Source organism: Chiloscyllium plagiosum, chromosome 31, assembly GCF_004010195.1.
Source record: "Chiloscyllium plagiosum isolate BGI_BamShark_2017 chromosome 31, ASM401019v2, whole genome shotgun sequence".
Lineage (NCBI taxonomy): Eukaryota > Metazoa > Chordata > Chondrichthyes > Orectolobiformes > Hemiscylliidae > Chiloscyllium > Chiloscyllium plagiosum.
Genome location: NC_057740.1, coordinates 16027176 through 16046311, shown reverse-complemented (window position 1 = coordinate 16046311; position 19136 = coordinate 16027176). Strand labels below are relative to the sequence as shown.

Sequence of the window (19136 nt, the reverse complement as noted above, 5' to 3'; positions counted from 1 at the left end):
CCCTCCCCTAGCTTATCTCTCCACGCTTCAGGCTCTCTGCCTTTATTCCTGATGAAGGGCTTTTGCCCGAAACGTCGATTTCGCTGCTCGTTGGATGTTGCCTGAATTGCTGTGCTCTTCCAGCACCACTGATCCAGAATCTGGTTTCCAGCATCTGCAGTTATTGTTTTTACCTCTTTTCTATGACCAGGCCCAGCTGTGTCTTACTTCTAACTGTAGTAAAGCATCCCGACCTAACAAGTTATGGCATCTGTTTAGACACTAACGTTGGAAGAACTATCTCCCTACTTTCCATTTCTATTCTTACTGTTGCTGTAAATCGAGTTAACTGTGATTTCCCTGAGAACCTTACAGTCTTAACAAATTTACTTGACATGGGAAGGTGAGAGGCATACTGCAGCTGTACACAAGTGTATGTATCTCCAGGATCTGTCATCACCGGTGTCTGCCGCCATTCTATATTATTACTGTATTACTGGTTCTTGATCAGCTTCCCATGCTACTACAGGGTAGTTCCCCTTCCCACCCAGGTTCTCAGGGTATCCCTAACACATTCCATATGGGTTAACAGGTCCAGCTGGGCTTGTAAGTGTCTGGGAAGTGGCCACTGGCGATTCATTCTGTCCAAGCCCGCTGTGGGGCAAAGGGGGCCCGGTCCAATAAGGGCAGTTCCTCCTAAAGTGGCCTGGTTGATGGCATCCCCAGCATATCATTTCTGATCCCCCTTGAATCTGATGAGCAATCCCTAACTTTATAACTTGCCATTGTCCCTTATCAATCTATCAATTCCTAAATGTCCTCAATATAAACAACCTATTCTCATTCATTGAGCCTGAACCAGTCTAGCACTGCATCTTTAAAATGCACCAATCAGAAACGGTTTCTTGAAAAATTTCTCTCTCAAAAAAAAGCTATCTTAAATTCTTACTGTGCAAAATAAAATCAAAATGCCCCTGGATCTTGAGCTCCAGGGAAATAAACCACAAACATTTAGCCACCAACAAACAATTATGCATACAAATCAGATCACAATGATTAAACTATAAAGTCTCTCTTACACACACACACACCCTTGCTGCGAACAGCCAAGAACTTGGCCGTAAATCAATCTCTCTCTCTCTCTCTCTGCCAGAACCCTCCTTAAACAGACCCTTTGTTCATTTCCAAAAGTCTAATTATCCAACAGGCCTTATATAAAACATTCAACAGTCTAGTAACACTATGACTATTCTCTGCTATTTTATTTGTAATCATCCACTGCCAATCTGCCGGCTCTTTAAACAGGTCTATCAGCACTTTACGTAAAACAATTTCCCCTTATTTATTCTACCCTATTTGTTCAGGCCCTCGTTTCCTGCAAGGTGATATCTATAGGGTCTTATATTCACCACGTGGAATTTTACTCAGACAATTGCTACAATCTATTCTTACTCTCCCCTTGCCCCACTGCGCAGTTTTCTTGACCAATTCTCCACGTCTCCTTCAGCCGCAATTTACCACTTGCCTTTGGATCTTGGATCGGAGAGACGCTCTGGCAGGTTTCTGTACCTCAGAGTCCCCAAGGACCACTCTAAGCCAACAGAATATAGTCAGAATTCATAGCAAAAATGCTAACCTTTTGTTTTGTTGGGTACCCTTATTCTGTCAGTCCTGGGAGTGCCCTGGGTGGATCGAGAAGCGCTGTTGCTGCCGCCCTCTTTCCGGGTGGATCTCTGCACGACCCTGCTCGTAATGCCAAATTTGTCATGGAGAAAATGTAGAGAATCACCAGGAGACGCAGAGAATTGTTCAAGAAGTAGGTCTTTTATTTGCAAACAAAAACCGTGACACTGAGAAAGCAGATTCTCGAATGCCCATGAATCTCAGGGTCCATGGTTTTTTATATTTTTTTAAATCATATTTCTGTTAGCTTATCAGCATGTCCAACTATATTAATCAAAGTATCTCACTCTAGCTACACAATAAACCAGTGATATTAGTTCCCATTATCTCTTTAATCGTACATTCTACTTAATGTTATTCTAATGTGACGATTAGATATTTATTATCACCTCTGCTACAGTGATCTTCCATTCCAGCCTAATCAGTCATGATAGATATTTAGCTATTCCATCTATTACAATAGTCTCCTGTCTCAAGCTGATTCTACAAACTATTAATTAGATATTTAATGTCATGTCCCAAATATTTATGGTCCCAATCTTAGTACAATGACATTGAACAGGGAAACTACCTCTACCAACTGTTATCTCATCTTGCCATAGTGACCGTTCAACCTCAACCTTACTCTGCTAATTCGTGTAAGAGCATTCCACTATTCTTATCCCATCTGGCCTTCCACAGATCACAGATTGCCAGTGGTCTTCATGCTTTAACCCTTCCCATGCTTTCATGCTCTTTATTTTTCATATCTCCTAATCACTTATAGTGCCCACTTTCTTTAATAGCAGACAATTTCTTTGATATATCAGAATAGAAGATTTTCATCATATTAGGAAAAAATGGAAGTGATTTATTCCAAGGATCAGTGTCGGACGACTTTTGTTTTCTTTATACATAGTTGATCCGGACTTAGAAATAGGAAGCGCAGTTATAAAACTTGAAATACAGGGCTGCAGTGTTGCCGGGACCTGATCAGTACGCACGATGACGAGCCAATTGGGAAAACACATGGTGAAATTAGGAAAATTAGATTCTTGATTTTGGAGTGGGGAGTCCAACTTTGTGCATGAGGTTTTAATATCTAAATGAAAGGAGTTATGGGTAGCAACTGCTTACATTCTTTGTTCATGCTGCCATAACTCATGGTGATAGTGTGATGAAACTTAATCCTCACTATTCCTTAAGTTGTCCCAAAAGTTAAATAGTTTAAAAAGCATTGGAAAGAGGTGCAAAAGGGGATTTAGATTTCTGACACTCAATGTCTGGTTCTGAGGAAGGTAGTACCTGTACAAACTGGACAAGTTGAACCTGAAAGAGAGCTGATACTGAAACCCTTGTGGGTTGCTATGGGAAGGCATTAAACTAATTTGGAAAGGGTCTGGGAGCACAAAATTCTATGATGTATGTTTGGTACTGGTAGAATAGCAAATAACAGTAGCCAGTGAAATCAGGGAAAGGCAGAAAGAAATAGAATCTAATGCAGGGTTACTCTGCATATATGTGAATATAAATAGTATTGTAAATAAGATAGGAGTTACAAATGCAGACTGTGTCTTGTGGAAATATGCTGTGTTGATAAGAGACCTGACTCAAGAAAGGACAAGATTGGTTGTTAAATATTCCTGGATACAAAATGTTTAGAAAAGGAATAAAAGGAGGAAGGATAGCATATTGGTGAAGGAGAGAGTTGAGGTATGAAAGGTGAGCATTTTTGTTGCCTGACTCGAGTGGCTCTTAAGGGGGGGGGGAGTGAATTACTCACTGCAATATTCCTAACCTCTGACCTGCTCCTGTAACCACTGTGTTTACGTGGTGAGTCCAGTTGAGTTTCTAGTCAATGGTGTTATCATCACTGAATCCCCAACTATCCCAGGCCATAGTGACAGAGGAGAAATCTCTTGTCACCAGAAGGGTTCAAAATTAAAGAATTGTTGGATGGTGGGTGATTTACACCATTGAATGTCAAAGGGTCTAGGTTTAGTTGTTTCTTGTTGAACATGGTACATCTCTGTGACACTATGACTCTATGGTAATAGCTTGGCATTTGTCTCGTGTGAATGTTACTTGATACTTGTCAGCCCAAACTGAATATTGTCCAGATCTTGTTGCACTTAAACATTATGTAGTGTAGTTATAATGTGGAGCTTCAATTATCCAGATATTCATTGGAATACTAATAGTATAAGGGCTAATAATGATTAAGTGTTCCTAGATTGCATCCTACAGCAGTATGTATCCAGTCCAGTAAGAAAGGATGCACTGTTGGACTTAGTTCTTTGCAACTATGTGTGCCAAGTAGATTAAGTGTCATTGGGAAATATTTAAGTGGGAAATGTCTAGGTGACCTGACTCTGTGATCTAATCAGTGATCAATTGTAAGGGTTCAGGGTGATGGCAGAGAATTATGTTAGATAATCCAGAGTAAGAAAAATTAGTTGAGAGTCAGAAAGATATTCAGCATGGAAATAGACCCTTTGTACAAATTGTCCATGCCGACCAGATATCCCAAATTAATCTAGTCCCATTTGCCAGCACTTGGCCCATATCCCTCTAAATCTCTCCTATTTTTATACCTATCCAGATGCATTTTTTAAATGTTGTAATTGTACCAGCTTCTACCACTTCCTCTGGCAGCTCATTCCATACACACACCACCCTCTGTGTGAAAAAGTTGCCAGTTAGATCCTTTTTAAAATCTTCCCCCCCCCTCGCCCTAAACCTATGCTCTCTTGTCCTTGATCCCATCCGGGGGAAGATCTTGTCTATTACCCTATCAATAGCCCTCATGATTCCATAAACCTCTGTAAGGTCACCCCTCAGCCTCCGCTCCAGGGAAAATAGACCCTCTCTCCATAGCTCCAACCCTGGCAACATCCTTGCAAATCTTCTCTGCACCTTTCAAGTTTCACAACATTCTTCTTATTGGAAGGAGACCAGAATTGCACACAGCAGACTTCAATGGAGCAAGGACAGAACTGGGCACAATAAACTGTAACTAAACAGTCTATTGGACCAGCTTCAAAAAAAAAGGAGATATTTCAGGTACAGTTGTGGTAAATTCTCTCAAATGAGAAATGTAGGACAAACAAATCCAGAGCCCACTGACTGACACAGGACCTAGAAATTAAAGAACTAAAAGTGTTCATGACAAAGTCAGGTAGATAATTCAATTGAGAACCAAGAGCAATATGGAACTTCGGAGTTGTGAAGAAGCAAAATTTGAGAAAAGATTGACAACCAACATAGAGTTCCAAAGTTGTCTTTGGGCAGATAAATAGTGAAAGAGTGGTTTAAGCAGAAATCTGTCTCTAGAATGGTTCAAAATTAAAGAATTGTTCGATCGACTGTTGGTACTTAAAGTTCACAAGGTACTATGATCAGATGAGGTGTATCCAAAGGTATTGAAAGAAGTCAGTGGAATTTGCAGGGGCACTGACTAAAATCTTTCAATCATCCATAGACCAAGTAGAGGTGCTAGAAAACTGGAGAGTTGCAAACATTGAGGCCTTTTTCAAGAAAGATGGTAACAAAAAGTCCAGCAATTACAGACCAGTCAGTTTAACTTCAGGGATGGTGAAGCTTTTTGAAACAACACTTTTGAGATAGAATTAGTAATCACATGGAAAAAGGTGGGTTGATTGGTGGAGTTTCAGCATGGATTACTGAATGGGAAATCATGCTTGATTAACCTGGAAGTTGTTTGCTGTTGCAGAAAGGCTTGATGAGGGTAATGCTGTTGATATGGTGTTAATTGATTTCCCAGAAGATATTTGATACAGTACTATACAACAGACGAGTGAGGAAAGTTATGGGCTAAAGAATAAAATGGTAGAAAATAGGGTGATTGGTAGGAAATAGAAAGTGACAGCCAGAGTCATACAGACCATTTGGTATTAGAAATAGACCCTTTGGTGTCCATACCGACCGGGTTTTCCAAACTAAATGAGTCCTATTTGCTTGTATTTGACCCATATCTTTCTAAACCTTTCCATTCATGTACCTGTCCAAATGTTTAATGTTTTAACTGTACCTGCATCTACCACTTCCCCTGGCAGTTCACTTCACATATGAACAACTCTCTGTAAACAAGTTGCCATTCAGGTCCCTTTAATTTTTAGGTGAGAGGAGAAAGTATTATGCTATCTAATTTTGAACTCCATAACCCTGGAGAAGACACACTTGCTATTCATCTTATCTATGCCCCCTCATGATTTTATAAACCCCTAAAAAGGTCTCCCCTCAGCCTCCTATGCTCCAATGGAAAAAGTCCCAACTTATCCAGCCTCTCCTTGTAACTTAAACCCTCCAGTCCCAGTAACATCCTCATAATTTTTTTCTGCACCATCTCCAATTTAATAACGTCCATCCTAAAGCAGGATGACCAAAACTGTACACAGCAGTCCAGAAGAGGCCACACCAATATTCCATACAATGTCAATTCCTAAACCCAATAGTCTGAGCAATGAAGGCAAATGTGCCAAATGCTGTCTTTACCACTGACTACCTATGATGCAACTTTCAATGAGCTATATACCCTGAACACCTAATCTGTTCTACAACTTAGGATAGAATAGCTATTTATTTTCACTTGTTTCTTTTTTTGTTAAACAAAAAAAAGCTTAACTTGCTGTACTGCAGCACCTATTTATTAGTAACAGATAAGAAAAATTAAGACAAAGTCCATCTTACGTCAAAGAAAATAATTAAAAAAGGATGGAATTGTCAAGCCCTGGGTGCAGGAGCCTGGTAAGGCAGATGAACTTGGGGCATGGTTGGGAATGTGGGATTGGGATGTCATAGCTATTACACAAAAGTGACTCTGGGATGGACAGGACTAGCACGGTATAGATCATATACCGTGGGGGGCAGAGGGGGTGGGGTGGCCTCATTGGTAAGGGAGAATATTCAGTCCCTTGCGTGGGGGGACCTAGAGTCAGGGGATGTAGAGTCAGTGTGGATAGAGCTGCGAAATACTAAGGGTAAAAAGACCCTCTTGGGAGTCATCTACAGGCCCCCAAACAGTAGTCTGGATGTCGGATGTAAGTTAAATCAGGAGCTGAAATTGGCCTGTCGCAAAGATGTCACGACAGTTGTTATGGGGGATTTTAACATGCAGGTAGACTGGGAGAATCAGGATGGTATGGGGCCACAAGAAAGAGACTTTGTGGAGTGATGCAGAGATGGATTCTTAGAGTAGCTGGTGCTGGAGCCGACCAGGGAAAGGCAATTCTGGATCTAGTATTGTGTAACGAACCAGAATTGGTCAAAGACCTCGAAGTGAAGGAGCCATTGGGAAGTAGTGACCATAATACAATAAGCTACAATCTGCAATTTGAGAGGGAGAGGGTACAACCAGAAGTGACAGAACTATGGAGCTATGAGGGAGGATCTGGCCAAAGTTCAATGGTGCAATACCTTAGCAGGGATGACCATGGAGGAACAATGGCGGATATTTCTGTATATAATGCAGAAGGGCGGTGCAGGCTCGAAGGGCTGAATGGCCTACTCCTGCACCTATTGTCTATTGTCTATTGTCATATCAGGTGGGGGGGGAGGTGTGGGGCGGGTGGCAGGGAGAAGGAGAGTGATGTTTTTGGTTAGAGGTAACATTACAGCTGTACTTGGGGAGGATGACCTAGGAGATTATCCAGTGAAGTTACATGAGTTGTATTAAGAAATATATGAAAGTGATGATCACCTTGTTGGGATTGTATTATAGGTTCCCCTCCCCCGCCTCCAATAGTCAGTAGAAAATTAGGAGATCTTGAATATCTGAAAGAATAATAGGGTTGCGATGGTAGGGGATGTTAACTTTCCAAACATAGACTGGGACTGTAATAACATTACAGGCTTGGGTGAGGAGGAATTTAAGTAGGTAGAAGAAAACTTTCTTAATCAATGTATGGATGTACCTACTAGAGAAGAGCAATATTTGACCTTCAGTTGGGAAATAAGGTAGGGTAAGTGACTGAGGTGAAAGTCAGGGAGCACTTTGGTGCAAGTGGTCATAGATGTATTATATTTAAAATAGTTATGGAAAAGGATAGACCTGATCAAAAAGTTAGAGCTCTAAGTGGGAGTAAGGCCAATTTTGTTGGTATTACATGGGATCGTTAACAGGTTGATTGGGGGAGGTTATTAGCAAGTAAAGGGATGGTTGGGAAGTGGGAGGCCTTTTAAAAATGAGGTAACCAGAGTTCAGAGATGGTATATTGCTGGTAGGTGCAGGGAATGCTGGATGACAAGAGAAATCAAGGTTTTGATCAAGGAAAATGAGGCATATAACAGATATATTCAGCCGAGATTGAGTGAGACCCTAGAGGAGTATAAGGGCAGCAGAAGTATACTCTAGGGCAAAAAGGGGACGTGAGATAGCTTTGATAAATAGTTAAGGAGAATCCAAAGAGGTTCTATAATTGCATCAAGGGGAGGTAAAAAAGAGAAACTGGGGAGCGATTAGGGCCCCTTAAAGATCAATATGGCTGCCTTTGTGTGGACCAGCAGGAGATGGTTGAGATACTAAATAACTATGTTGTGTCAGCATTTACTGTGGATCATTGGATGTTTTTCAAGCTAGAGGAAAGCTTGTAGAGTTCTTCGAGGATCAGTATTGGATCTTGCTGATGTACATTAATGATTGTGATCTAGTGTGCAGGGGACAACTTCAAAATTTGCAGATGCCACAAAACTCAGAATAATTGTAAACTGTGAATGACAGTGCAGAAATTTAAACAAATGTAAACAAGTTGGAATGGGTGGATAGGTGGCAGAGGAGGTTCAATGCAGAAAAGTGTTGAAATGCATTTTGGTTGGAAGAACACTAAAAGACCATGTAAAATAGGGGATACACATCTAAAGGGAGTACTGGGAGCAGAGGGACATGGGTGTATTGTGCACAGTCATTGGTGGCAGGGCAGATGGATGGAGCAGTTAATTAAGCCTACAGTATCCTTGCTTTTATTAACCAAGGCATTTAATAAAAGAGCAAGGAACTGATGTTGAATTATCTCAGCCACTTGTTAGATGTCTGAAGTATTGTGTGCAGTGTGGGTGCCATCTAGGAGGAAGGATGTGAATGCACAGAAATGATTGACAATAATGGCTCTAGATATGAGGAACTTCTCTAATGAAAATAGATTGAAGATGCAGCGTTTTTTTTGGAAAGAAAATGGCTAAGAGAAGATCAGATCAAAATCATTGGCTGGATAGAGTGATCAGGACAAAACTGTGTTCTTGCTTATAAAAGGATCAAGAACCAGAGAACATGAATTTAAAGTGATTTGCAAAAGGAGAAAATGTTATGAGACAAGGTTTTTTATACAGTGAGTTGTGTCAAATTGTGCCTTTTTAAGAGAGATTTGTTATGACTTGTTTCTTTTCGAAGAGAGATGTTGTAAACCTGGTGCAGAGGAAAACAGAGTAAATAGCTTTGGGTTTTTAAAATTGGACAAAGAAGCATGTGTAGATTGAGCCAGGCCCCCACAGACCCAGGGTTTTAGTTTTGCTTTCAGTTGCTGAAGCTGCATTTTAGAATAGAAGCTGCTAGATCCAGTTGCTGTGGAAAAGTGGGCTTTGAGAAAAGTGTCAATGAGTTATGGATTTTTAAAATCTAGGAATGGTAGAGAAGCATTCTGCTGTAGAAAGCTTGATCTCTGTCTGCTGCTAGACTTTGTTTCCTTCAGTATTTTGTTTTGCTGGATTAGAATGAGAAGATTGTGAGAATAACACACTTGCTGAATTTGCTTTTGCCAAAGATATGTTTATGGGATGCTGATATATTGGAACAGTTGATGAGTAGTTAAATGGTTTATTTATGTTAAGTATTTTAGTAGAGTTAGAATTATGTGAATTCGTTTCTTTCTGATTTTTTTTAACTGTCGTGTAAGAAATGTTTTGCTTAAAGCCCAGTAGTTTGAATTGAATAACATCTGGAATCCTGGAATGCAGTGCCTTACACTTGCCTTTAAGTAAACCAAAAGTTCAGGTCTACGCTATCTCCTTGTTTTGAAGGGGTTTCTTTTGGTAGTTAGAATGAGGAATGCATATTAATTCTTGTATTTAATTTTGAAATGTTGTATATAAATGGTATGGGTTTATGGTTTCTTAACAGTGAGGTGAAGCTTGCTTATTCTTTGAATTTTGAAGATGCTCAGAGGCCAAAAGATCAGGTAGGTAAACAAGCCAAATTGTTGCATAACATTTTAAACTAATTAGATTGAGTTTATTCCTAGGGAACACAACCCTTCACAATAAAGATATCTAGTGTCAATATCAACAACTTAGCAGCTCATGATCTGCACTCCTATCCATTAATGATGGTGTTGTCAACAGAAGAACGTTTCTTCTCTCCCAGCCTAGTTGATCAGTGTCATACAACACAGAAACAGACCATTTAGACCATTCCTGAAGAAGAGCTTATGCCCAAAATGTCAATTCTCCTGCTCCTTTGATGCTGCCTGACCTGCTGCGCTTTTCCAGCAACACATTTTTAAGCTCTGATCTCCAGCATCTGCAGTCCTCACTTTCTCCTCTCAGTTCTAGGCCCCACTGTCCCAGCAGCTGCTCTTCCCCTAGGTGGCGATGGCCATGGTAGTAGCAGCAACCTACTTCCTCTTCCTGTCTGACACCATAGGCTAATGCCAGCTCGGAGCAGTCAGTTCTACAGACCTGTCCCTGGGTCCTGTTATTTTAAAAAAATTATTAAGGGTTCAGAGGATGAGTTCCAGCTTTGATTTACATTTTCCTTAACAGACTTTGCATGTAAATTATTCAATTGGAAGCAGTGAGATTTACCTTTTCCTTTATAAGAGGGAAAAATACCTTGGTAATAGGGGGAAAATACTATTCAATTGTTGTCATAACACTTCTGGATGTAAAAATACCCAGTTTAGAGGGGGATGGGCACTGCATGGGGTATAGCGCTTTATTTCTCCTTCAAACTTAATTTTAAGTTAGCCCCTTCCACTTTTTCCTTACTTCTCCCTCATCTTTTTGATGGTTTGTATTGCCCTTTAATGGACTTTGCGCGTAAATTATTCAACTGGAAACATGGACATCTTAGTAATGGTGGTTAATAGAAGAAAAATGAATTGGGGAGGGGGGGAATTTAGTTGTGTAAGAGCAGTTCTGGATGTAGATTTAAGAAATAACAGACTCAAAGTGGTCTGCAGAATTGTCTGTCCCATGCTGGGACAAGCCTATGTGTACCACAAGTAGTGATTCTATTTTGGAGTTCAACAATAAATGATATTTAGAAACAATTTGAATTTTTTTAAATAATCAACCCATTCAGATGTTATTACAGCGGAACCCCAACTACCCAAACAACACAGGCAGGAGTATTTTATCAGATAATTGAATGCCAGATAACAGTTTAGCCAAGCATCGGGAACTTGCGATTCTGCCGGATTGAGGTTCCTCTGTATGTACGTTTGGACCAGTTGGGACTTGAACCTTGGCATCCTCGTCCAGGTGTAGGGACACTACCACTGTGCTACAAGCTAGATATTCCTTTCCAGCTGTGTTTCCTGAGTTATTATATTTGTGATGAGTCCAGAAGGAATTTTGGACATCCTTGCCTTTAAACAAACCCTGTAAGATGGTATCAGGGCAATATTGAAAATGCTGCTATTTGGGGAAACCTCATGATGTGGAGGATTGGCTCCTGTATGACAAAAGAAGAATTTTTTTTTCAGTCAAACTGAATGGAAGGGGACCACTGACAATAAGTCACTGTTTTATCTGCCTGTAGGGCCCAAACTTTAAGCCAGACTTTGGGAAATGTTAAGGGATCACTTAGTTTGTGGAACTTAATAATATAGTGACCAAAAGGAAGCTACTGATGGAATCGGATCTTGACTTCCAGAAAGTCATAAAACTGGCCCTTGCAAAAATGTAGGAAAAGGGGTTCAGAGCTTCAATAACCATACAGTACTGTCCTCAACCTTAAGTGATCCCCATACCATGATCCAAGTCCCCAGTGGATAACATCACAGCTTTTATTTGTTGACCAGGAAGAGATGGAGTTGAAAGCTGAAAGGTTCCAGAAATCAATGGGAAATTTCTCCATAATACAATGAAGAACAGTAACATCCATACTGCACTTGAGATCACAGTTCACCCTAGACGAGGCTACCAAAACAGGCAAATCTTTTTACCACCCAGGGCAAAGTTATCACAAATTTGGGCTTTCGAAATAAATCAGACAGAGGATAGGGATAGTTAAATTGCATCACCACCTCGAATGTGGCCTCAGTTAAGAAAAAAATCTTCAGGATTATCTAGATATGAAGGTAGATTCTAGTACCTCTGTCTATTGTTGGGTCGTGAACCTTCAGGAATCTCCAGTGGGACAGCTTGTCTTTAAGCCTGTGAGACACAAAGGAGAGATTGACCACATACAGCAGAGAGCCCTCAAGTATTATTGGGACTGCAGTAACCTGTTACACATGGTCAACAGACAGTTTGATTTCCCTTTTATGGTGGTGCAAGGGCCAGGTCCCAATGTTTTTGGGAAGGGATTGGCTCCAGAAAACTCATTTGAATTGGCAACAGTCAGAGTCACACAGCACGGAAATAGATTCTTCAGTTCAACTCGTTCAAACTGGTCAGACATCCCAGTCTGACCTAGTCCTATTTGCCAGCATTTAGCCCATATACCTCTAAACGCTTCCTATGCATATACCCACCCAGATGCCTTTTAAATGGTGTTGTAATTGTACCCATTTCCACCACTTGCTTTGGCAGTTCATTCCATACATGCACCCACCCTCTGAAAACGTTACCCATTAGGTCCTTTTTAAATCATTCCACTCTTACCTTACACCTATTCCCTCTAGTTTCAGACTCCTTTTCCCACCCCCCACCCCAACCCAAGGAAAACAGACCTTCTTTATACATCCTATCCATGGCCCTCATGATTTTATAAACCTTGATAAGGTTGCTGTCCCCTCCCCTTTCAAAATGGGTATTGGCAACCGTATGAAGTCATTGGAAAGTATCCTGTGTTTCCTAAGCCAAAACAAAACACTTTTATAGTAACAACTAAAAATTACCATGACTAAACATTCCTTAGTAGGAAACTAGAATTTAAACTGTAGAGAAAGTATCCTCCTTACCTTTTAAAACCATTGACTAGTACTAGTATGTACAGAATAACAGCTTTATGAGGAAGCAATCCAACATCACTTCCAACATCTTTTCACCCAGTCCTGAACAGAGGGGAACTATTGAAACTTGTTGTGCCTGAAATGAAACTAATAGTTCGTTACTTAGAAGTATACTTTTTCTTCCTTAGTGTTTTCTTCATTGAATAAAAGTGAACAGCATGTCAAGGAGTGGCCGATGAATTGGTTGCATTGGCTTCCTCTTACATTCCTATAGAATTATACTGTGCTAGGAGAACTAAGTTGTAATCTTTTCTGAAAACAAGAATAAAATAATTTCTTTTACACTAGTTTTATACTTAAAAATTTTCACAATTTGTGTTAGTTACTTATTTGTGTTTCTGTGTTTTACTTGGACAGGATCTATTAGAAGTGCCGGATCATTTTGTGCAGTTAATAAACCATCCATGTGTCCAAGATGTGGCTTTATATATAAGGTAAGACTTTATTCTGAACATTGAGCTAGAACTGGGTTTTCTTTGTGATATGTTAAAAACGTGTTTAATTATTTGTTTGAAAATTTGTTAGTTAGCACTTGAGGGATAGTGATTGAGGTGGGGTAGATTTAATACTATAATTTCTCTCAATGGGTGTTGCATACCTTTTCTGTGTGGGAGACTGGTGAGTGCCAATCAGTTGCTACTCAAAAGGTTGCAGAATTATTGAAAGTGTCATTTTGTAAATCCTTTCTCCATAATTGCCAACCTCAGTTTTCTTACATCTATTCCAATCTCCTGCCCTTACAATTTCTGATCATGCAACTACCAGTCCTTGCCTCAGTATTTGTTTGCTTCACATACCATTGCTATTCTCCAAAATGGCTCCCACTTCAAACGTTTGACATTTCATTCATTGCTACCAATAACTGCCCTCTTTCCCTCTACAACTAGACATATGATAACTTATGTTAATAAACATACCATGCAATGAGTTATAAACTTCATTTGTAAGTACTAATTAACAAAAAAAACTCATCAGCTGATGAATATTCTACCCAGCAGTCATCAGTCCCAAGTAAGAGTACACTTAGCTTATGCTATTGATTAACATGATACGGCGATGCCAGTGTTGGACTGGGTGTACAAAGTTAAAAATAATACAACACCAGATTATAGTGCAACAGGTTTAATTGGAAGTACTAGCTTTCGGAGTGCTGCTCCTTCATCAGGTGCTCTGAAAGCTAGTGCTTCCAATTAAATCTGTTGCATTATAACCTGGTGTTGTATGATTTTTAACTAATGATTAACTTCTTGTTATCATTATATTGCCCCAATTCCCCATTGTCTTTCATTACAATGTAATAAAGATGCTCTCAGTGCAAAATTAAAATTTTGGTCAGAGTTGATGGAAGTTTCTATAAGGAGTTATGCTTTTATTTTTCCAAGTTCCCAAAGCAGCAATGTAATGACTGGCAAGTATCAATTTAATTACAGCAAGCAAAGTGGCCTTCACCAAAGTGATATCCATCTGTGGATACTAATGGTGTCCCAATTCTCACTTGTTTAGAGGTGATAATTAATTGGTGACAGTTACACTAAGTAGATCAAAGATTTTGCATTAGGGCAGCACAGTGGCTCAGTGGTTAGCACTGCTGCCTCACAGCACTGGGGACCTGGATTCAAGTCCTGCCTCTGGCGACTGCCTGTGTGGCGTTTGCACATTCTCCCTGTGTCTGCGTGAGTTTCCTCTGGGTGCTCTGGTTTCCTCTCACAGTCCAAAGATGTGCAGGTTAGGTGAATTGGTCATGCTAAATAGCCCATAGAGTTAGGTGCATTAATCAGTGGTAAATATGGGCAATGGGTCTGGGTGGGTTACTCTTCAGAGGGTCAGTGTGGACTAATTGGGCCGAATGGCCAGTTTCCACACTAGGGAGTCTAATCTAAAATCTAATTTAATGATGCCAACTTTTAATATGGTAGCGTGGACTTTCTTCAGGTTTATTAATTCAGCTTTTTCCAGGAAGATTTGAAGAGGGTTTTCCCACAATGATTAGAAAGTAGACTAAAATTTTCAGTACATGTCTTTAAAAATATGGTTTTGCAGTAAAGGTAAATTTTGAACAATAATTCAATGTATTATAGATTCAATGTTGGGAAATTTTGTGTATGCCAAAATGGCAATTCTATTATCCATACAGATAGGTAACAGCAAACTTTTAAAAGTGCACAGAAGGTCTGCAGTAATTCTTCATTCCTGTCTAACACAAAAATAAAATGAAAAGAGGCCCAGCAATGGCTAACAAAGGAAATATTGATAGTACTCTTGGAAGAGGCTTAAATTGGCCAAAAGGGGGAGCAGACCTGAGGACTGGGAGCAGTTTAGATTTCAGCAAAGGAGTGGAAAAGAATTAAGAAAAAGTACTATTATTGCTTGTGGCTCTACTTCCATGTCTAATGCCTTCCCAACTTTACCAATACAATTTGGGCTTCTGTAAACATCTCCCGCTATCAATTCTGTCCCTTGGTGTTTCTGAGCTCAACCAATATAGATTTCACTTCACCAGGGCTAATATCTTGCCTCACTATTGTATAAATGGTGTTTTAAAACCTGAAATGCTATCCCATCTTTTTTTTTCCCCTCTTTGTCTGTCCTTCCTAAAAACAGAATATCTCTGGTTATGGTTTCCATTCCTTTAGCTCTGTAAGCCCAACTATGTCACTACCATATATCTAATTGCACGACTAATTCATCCAATTTGATTGTGAATGCTCTATCCTTTAAGACACAATGCCTTTAGTCTTGTCTTCGTAACATTTTTACTCATATTCACATTATTTTCACATTATTTAGCACTGTAACTTGAATCCTCTGCCTATTACTTAGTTCAGATTCTATTTTTTTGATTTTTACCCTTTTTCCCCCATTCTAATTTTTCCTATATATGTTCTTATTTCCCTGCCATTTTAGTTTAAACCCTCTCCATCTGCACTAGCAGGACTTGCCCCAGGACATCAGATCCAGGCCTTTCCTGGGTGCAATCCATCCAACTTGTACTGAACCCACCTCCTGCAGAACTGGTCCCAATGCTCCATGAATCTAAAACCTTTCCCTTTGCACCATTTCTCCAGCCATGGAAACATCTGACATATCCTGCTCTTTCCATTCTGACTAGCACTATTATCAGTCCTGAGATCACTACTTTTAAGATTCTACTTTTAATTTGCTTCCTAATTCCTTCATCAGCAGCTTTTAGGATGTCCTGTAAACATCGTTGATCCTAACGCCTGGGAGGCCACATACAATCCTGGAGTCTCAATTATGGTTGCAAAAAAATTTCTATCTGTTCCCCTTGCAATTGAATCCCTTGTTACCATAGACATTTTGCACAATTCCTCCACTTGCGCAGCAGAACCAACTGCGATGGAATGAACTTCGTTGCTGCCACTTTTGCCCAACAGTATCCAAGCCGTATATCTGTTTCGTAGGGAAATGGCCACAAGGGATTTCTGCACTGCCTGCCAAATCCTCTATCTGGTTGTCATCCATTCCCTCCCTGCATGTGGAATCTTAGCCAGCTGTGTGACCAAGTATTGTCTGATTCACTAATGCTCCACAATGACTTTCCACGTAGAGCAGGAGGAGCATACCATGTCGTAGAGCTCCCTTCCATGACTTAGTGTTTAAGTTAGCCCTTAAAATCAAATAATATTAATTACTCTAGGGTGCTTTTTTTTGTTAGAACCTCTAAATAAAGACCTATAAACTATAAGTCATAGAAATAAGTATTCCCCTGACCTGGCATGTTTACTTAATGTTGCAGGCCTGCTGTGGCTTACCTTTCAGTTCTTTTCACTGTCGTAGAGCAGGAACCAATTCCTACAGGGAAGATGAATGCAAGGACACGTATACACTTTCTTCTCCATTCACTTAACTCTTCACTGATCAAACACCAGAGACTTGTACTTAATCTCAGCTGTACTTACTTAAACAGTGTCTGACATAAGTTCAGCATTGAGTCTCTGCATGTATACTTTGTGCCCCTATTAATGAAGAATACATAATACAAATACAAAAGCCTTTTTAACGAACTTTCTACCTGTCCTGGCACTTTTTTTTAAATAAAGAATTATGCACATACACATGTCTCTTTGCTCCTGCAAGCTGTTAAGAATAGTATCCCTTTATTTCATACCATCTCTCTATATTCTTTGTCACCTCACTTCTCTGCATTGAACTTCACCTGCCACCTATCTGCCCATTACGTCAACGTGTCAATGTCTTTCGGGAAGATAGGCCCAGTGACAGAGTTGGTGACTCTGACTTTGGCAAAAGTGAGGACTGCAGATGCTGGCGATCAGAGTCAAGATATGAGTGGTGCTGGAAAAGCACAGCAGATCAGGCAGCATCCGAGGAGCAGGAAAATCTATGTTTCGGGCAAAAGACCTTCATCGGTCATTCCTGATGCAGGTGGCAGCGTGGGAGTCATTGGTTGGCTGGCTCAGCTCGTGACCATAGATGCAGTGGAGCAAAGACTGAGTTTCTTTCAGTTTTTGTCTTTGTTTTATTTTTGAAGTATTCAAATAGTGCCCGATTGTGGTGACAATTGAAGGTTTTTACAATAATGAGCGACACAGCAAAATAGAGTACAAGTGACAATAAATAATCATTCAGTTTCCAATTCTTCAAACGGTCACTTTGAAATTTAGCCTTCTACATTAAGATCTAGATCTTGCATAACTTTTAGGAAAAGCATAGGTCCCAAAAACGACCTTTGGGAACTCCACTAGAAACCTTCCTCTAGCCTGGAAATTAATCATTAACCATTACTGTTATCATTCAGCCAATTTTTATGCACGTTGCTACTGTCCCTTCTATTCTGACTTTTAACCCTCCAACCTCACAGATTTGTTCTACAGCATTGTACTCTTAGTTTTGAAATGTACACCATCTCAAAAGCCTTTCCCTTATCAATTCTGTTGCTTCTAGAAAAGCTCTAGCAGATTAGTTAGACACAATTTTCCCTTTAACAAATCTGTGCTGACCTTTCCAAATTAAACCACAATTTTTCCATGTGATGATCAATATTATTCTGAATAATTGTTTCTGGAAGTTTCCTCTTCCCTGAGGTTAGACAAACTATTTGTAATTGCTGGGCTTATGCACAACTTGTTTTGAACAAAAGCATAATATTTACAATTCTCCAATCTTCTGGCGCTACCACTGAATCTAGCGAAGACTTAATTTTGGTTGCTCTGACAATAATATTTTCCTCCCTCCCATGCTTCACTCTACTTGGATGCATCTCATTCGTCCTTGTGCCTTGTCATCTTTAAGTACTGACTGCTTATTCATTCTTCTTATCAATTTCAAACCGTTAATGTCTGATTTTTCTTCTGTCATCATGGTCTGGGTAACATCTGCCTCCTAGGTAAAGATAGATGCAATATATTAATTTAACAGCTCAGCCAAACCTCTTGTGTGTGCATACCCCCTTTTGTAGTCCATAATTGATTCTATCCTCCTTTTACTCCCCTATTTATATGCTTATGGAAGACATTGGCTGTTAATATAACAGTATAAATCTATCTTTGCTTCTCTTATTTGCATTTTCACCACCCTTCTGAACCTTTTGTGTTCTGTTTGGTTCTCAATTTCAACAAAAAGAACTTAAATATTAGAATTACAGTAATTTCTGCAAGTTGTATTCTGAAACTTTATGCAAGTTATTGGTACAATTTATGGATTGTTAATGTCTTTCTGATTTTTCTGTCTTAGGAGAATTGTTTTCCTAACCAGAGATGGATTTCAGAGTTCCCTCTCTCCACTTTTTTTCCCCATTGCTTTGAAGGTACATTTGAGTATGTGATGAAGTTATAAATTTAGATTTGCTTTTCAAAGTATGATAGCTACTATATATTTAAAGTAATACTGCAGCTTCCATAGAATATGCTCAAGGACCTTGTCAGGGCCTCATTAAAGGGCAGCTATAGAAAACCTCAGTAGGAAACTTGAAAAGTGAGCATTCAAAATTTTACATTAAAACAAAGTAGCCATAGTCAACATAAAAAGTAAAAGATGAGATAAAATAAGGCAAAATTTATAAAATGTAAAACGAAAAAAAAACTGTAGCACCATGGAACTGTGAGGGCTTAAATTAGACCATGTAGTGGCCTTGTTTTAGGTACTATGTGGTCCTCTGAGCGTCCAACTTGGAAATGTAAGTTGCTGGTCCCACCTTCTCAACACAGTCTTCCAGACATGGAATCTGATATGATCAGTCTTTGTAACTGCATTGACTTTGCAATAGTCCACACAACTGTTAGATACCATCTGGTTTTAGCACTATTACTATGGGTGAGCTCCAGTCAC

General features: G+C 39.7%; 1 protein-coding gene across 1 annotated transcript in view; it reads left to right on the top strand.

Annotated features, from left to right (window-relative positions):
- Positions 1 to 19136, top strand: part of LOC122565549 — a 121549-nt gene that overhangs the window by 2777 nt on the left and 99636 nt on the right. Inside the window, exon 2 of the mRNA XM_043721602.1 lies at positions 13188 to 13264. Coding sequence (XP_043577537.1) covers positions 13235 to 13264 — 30 coding nt within the window. The 5' untranslated portion in view covers positions 13188 to 13234. The remainder of the gene's footprint in view (positions 1 to 13187; positions 13265 to 19136) is intronic.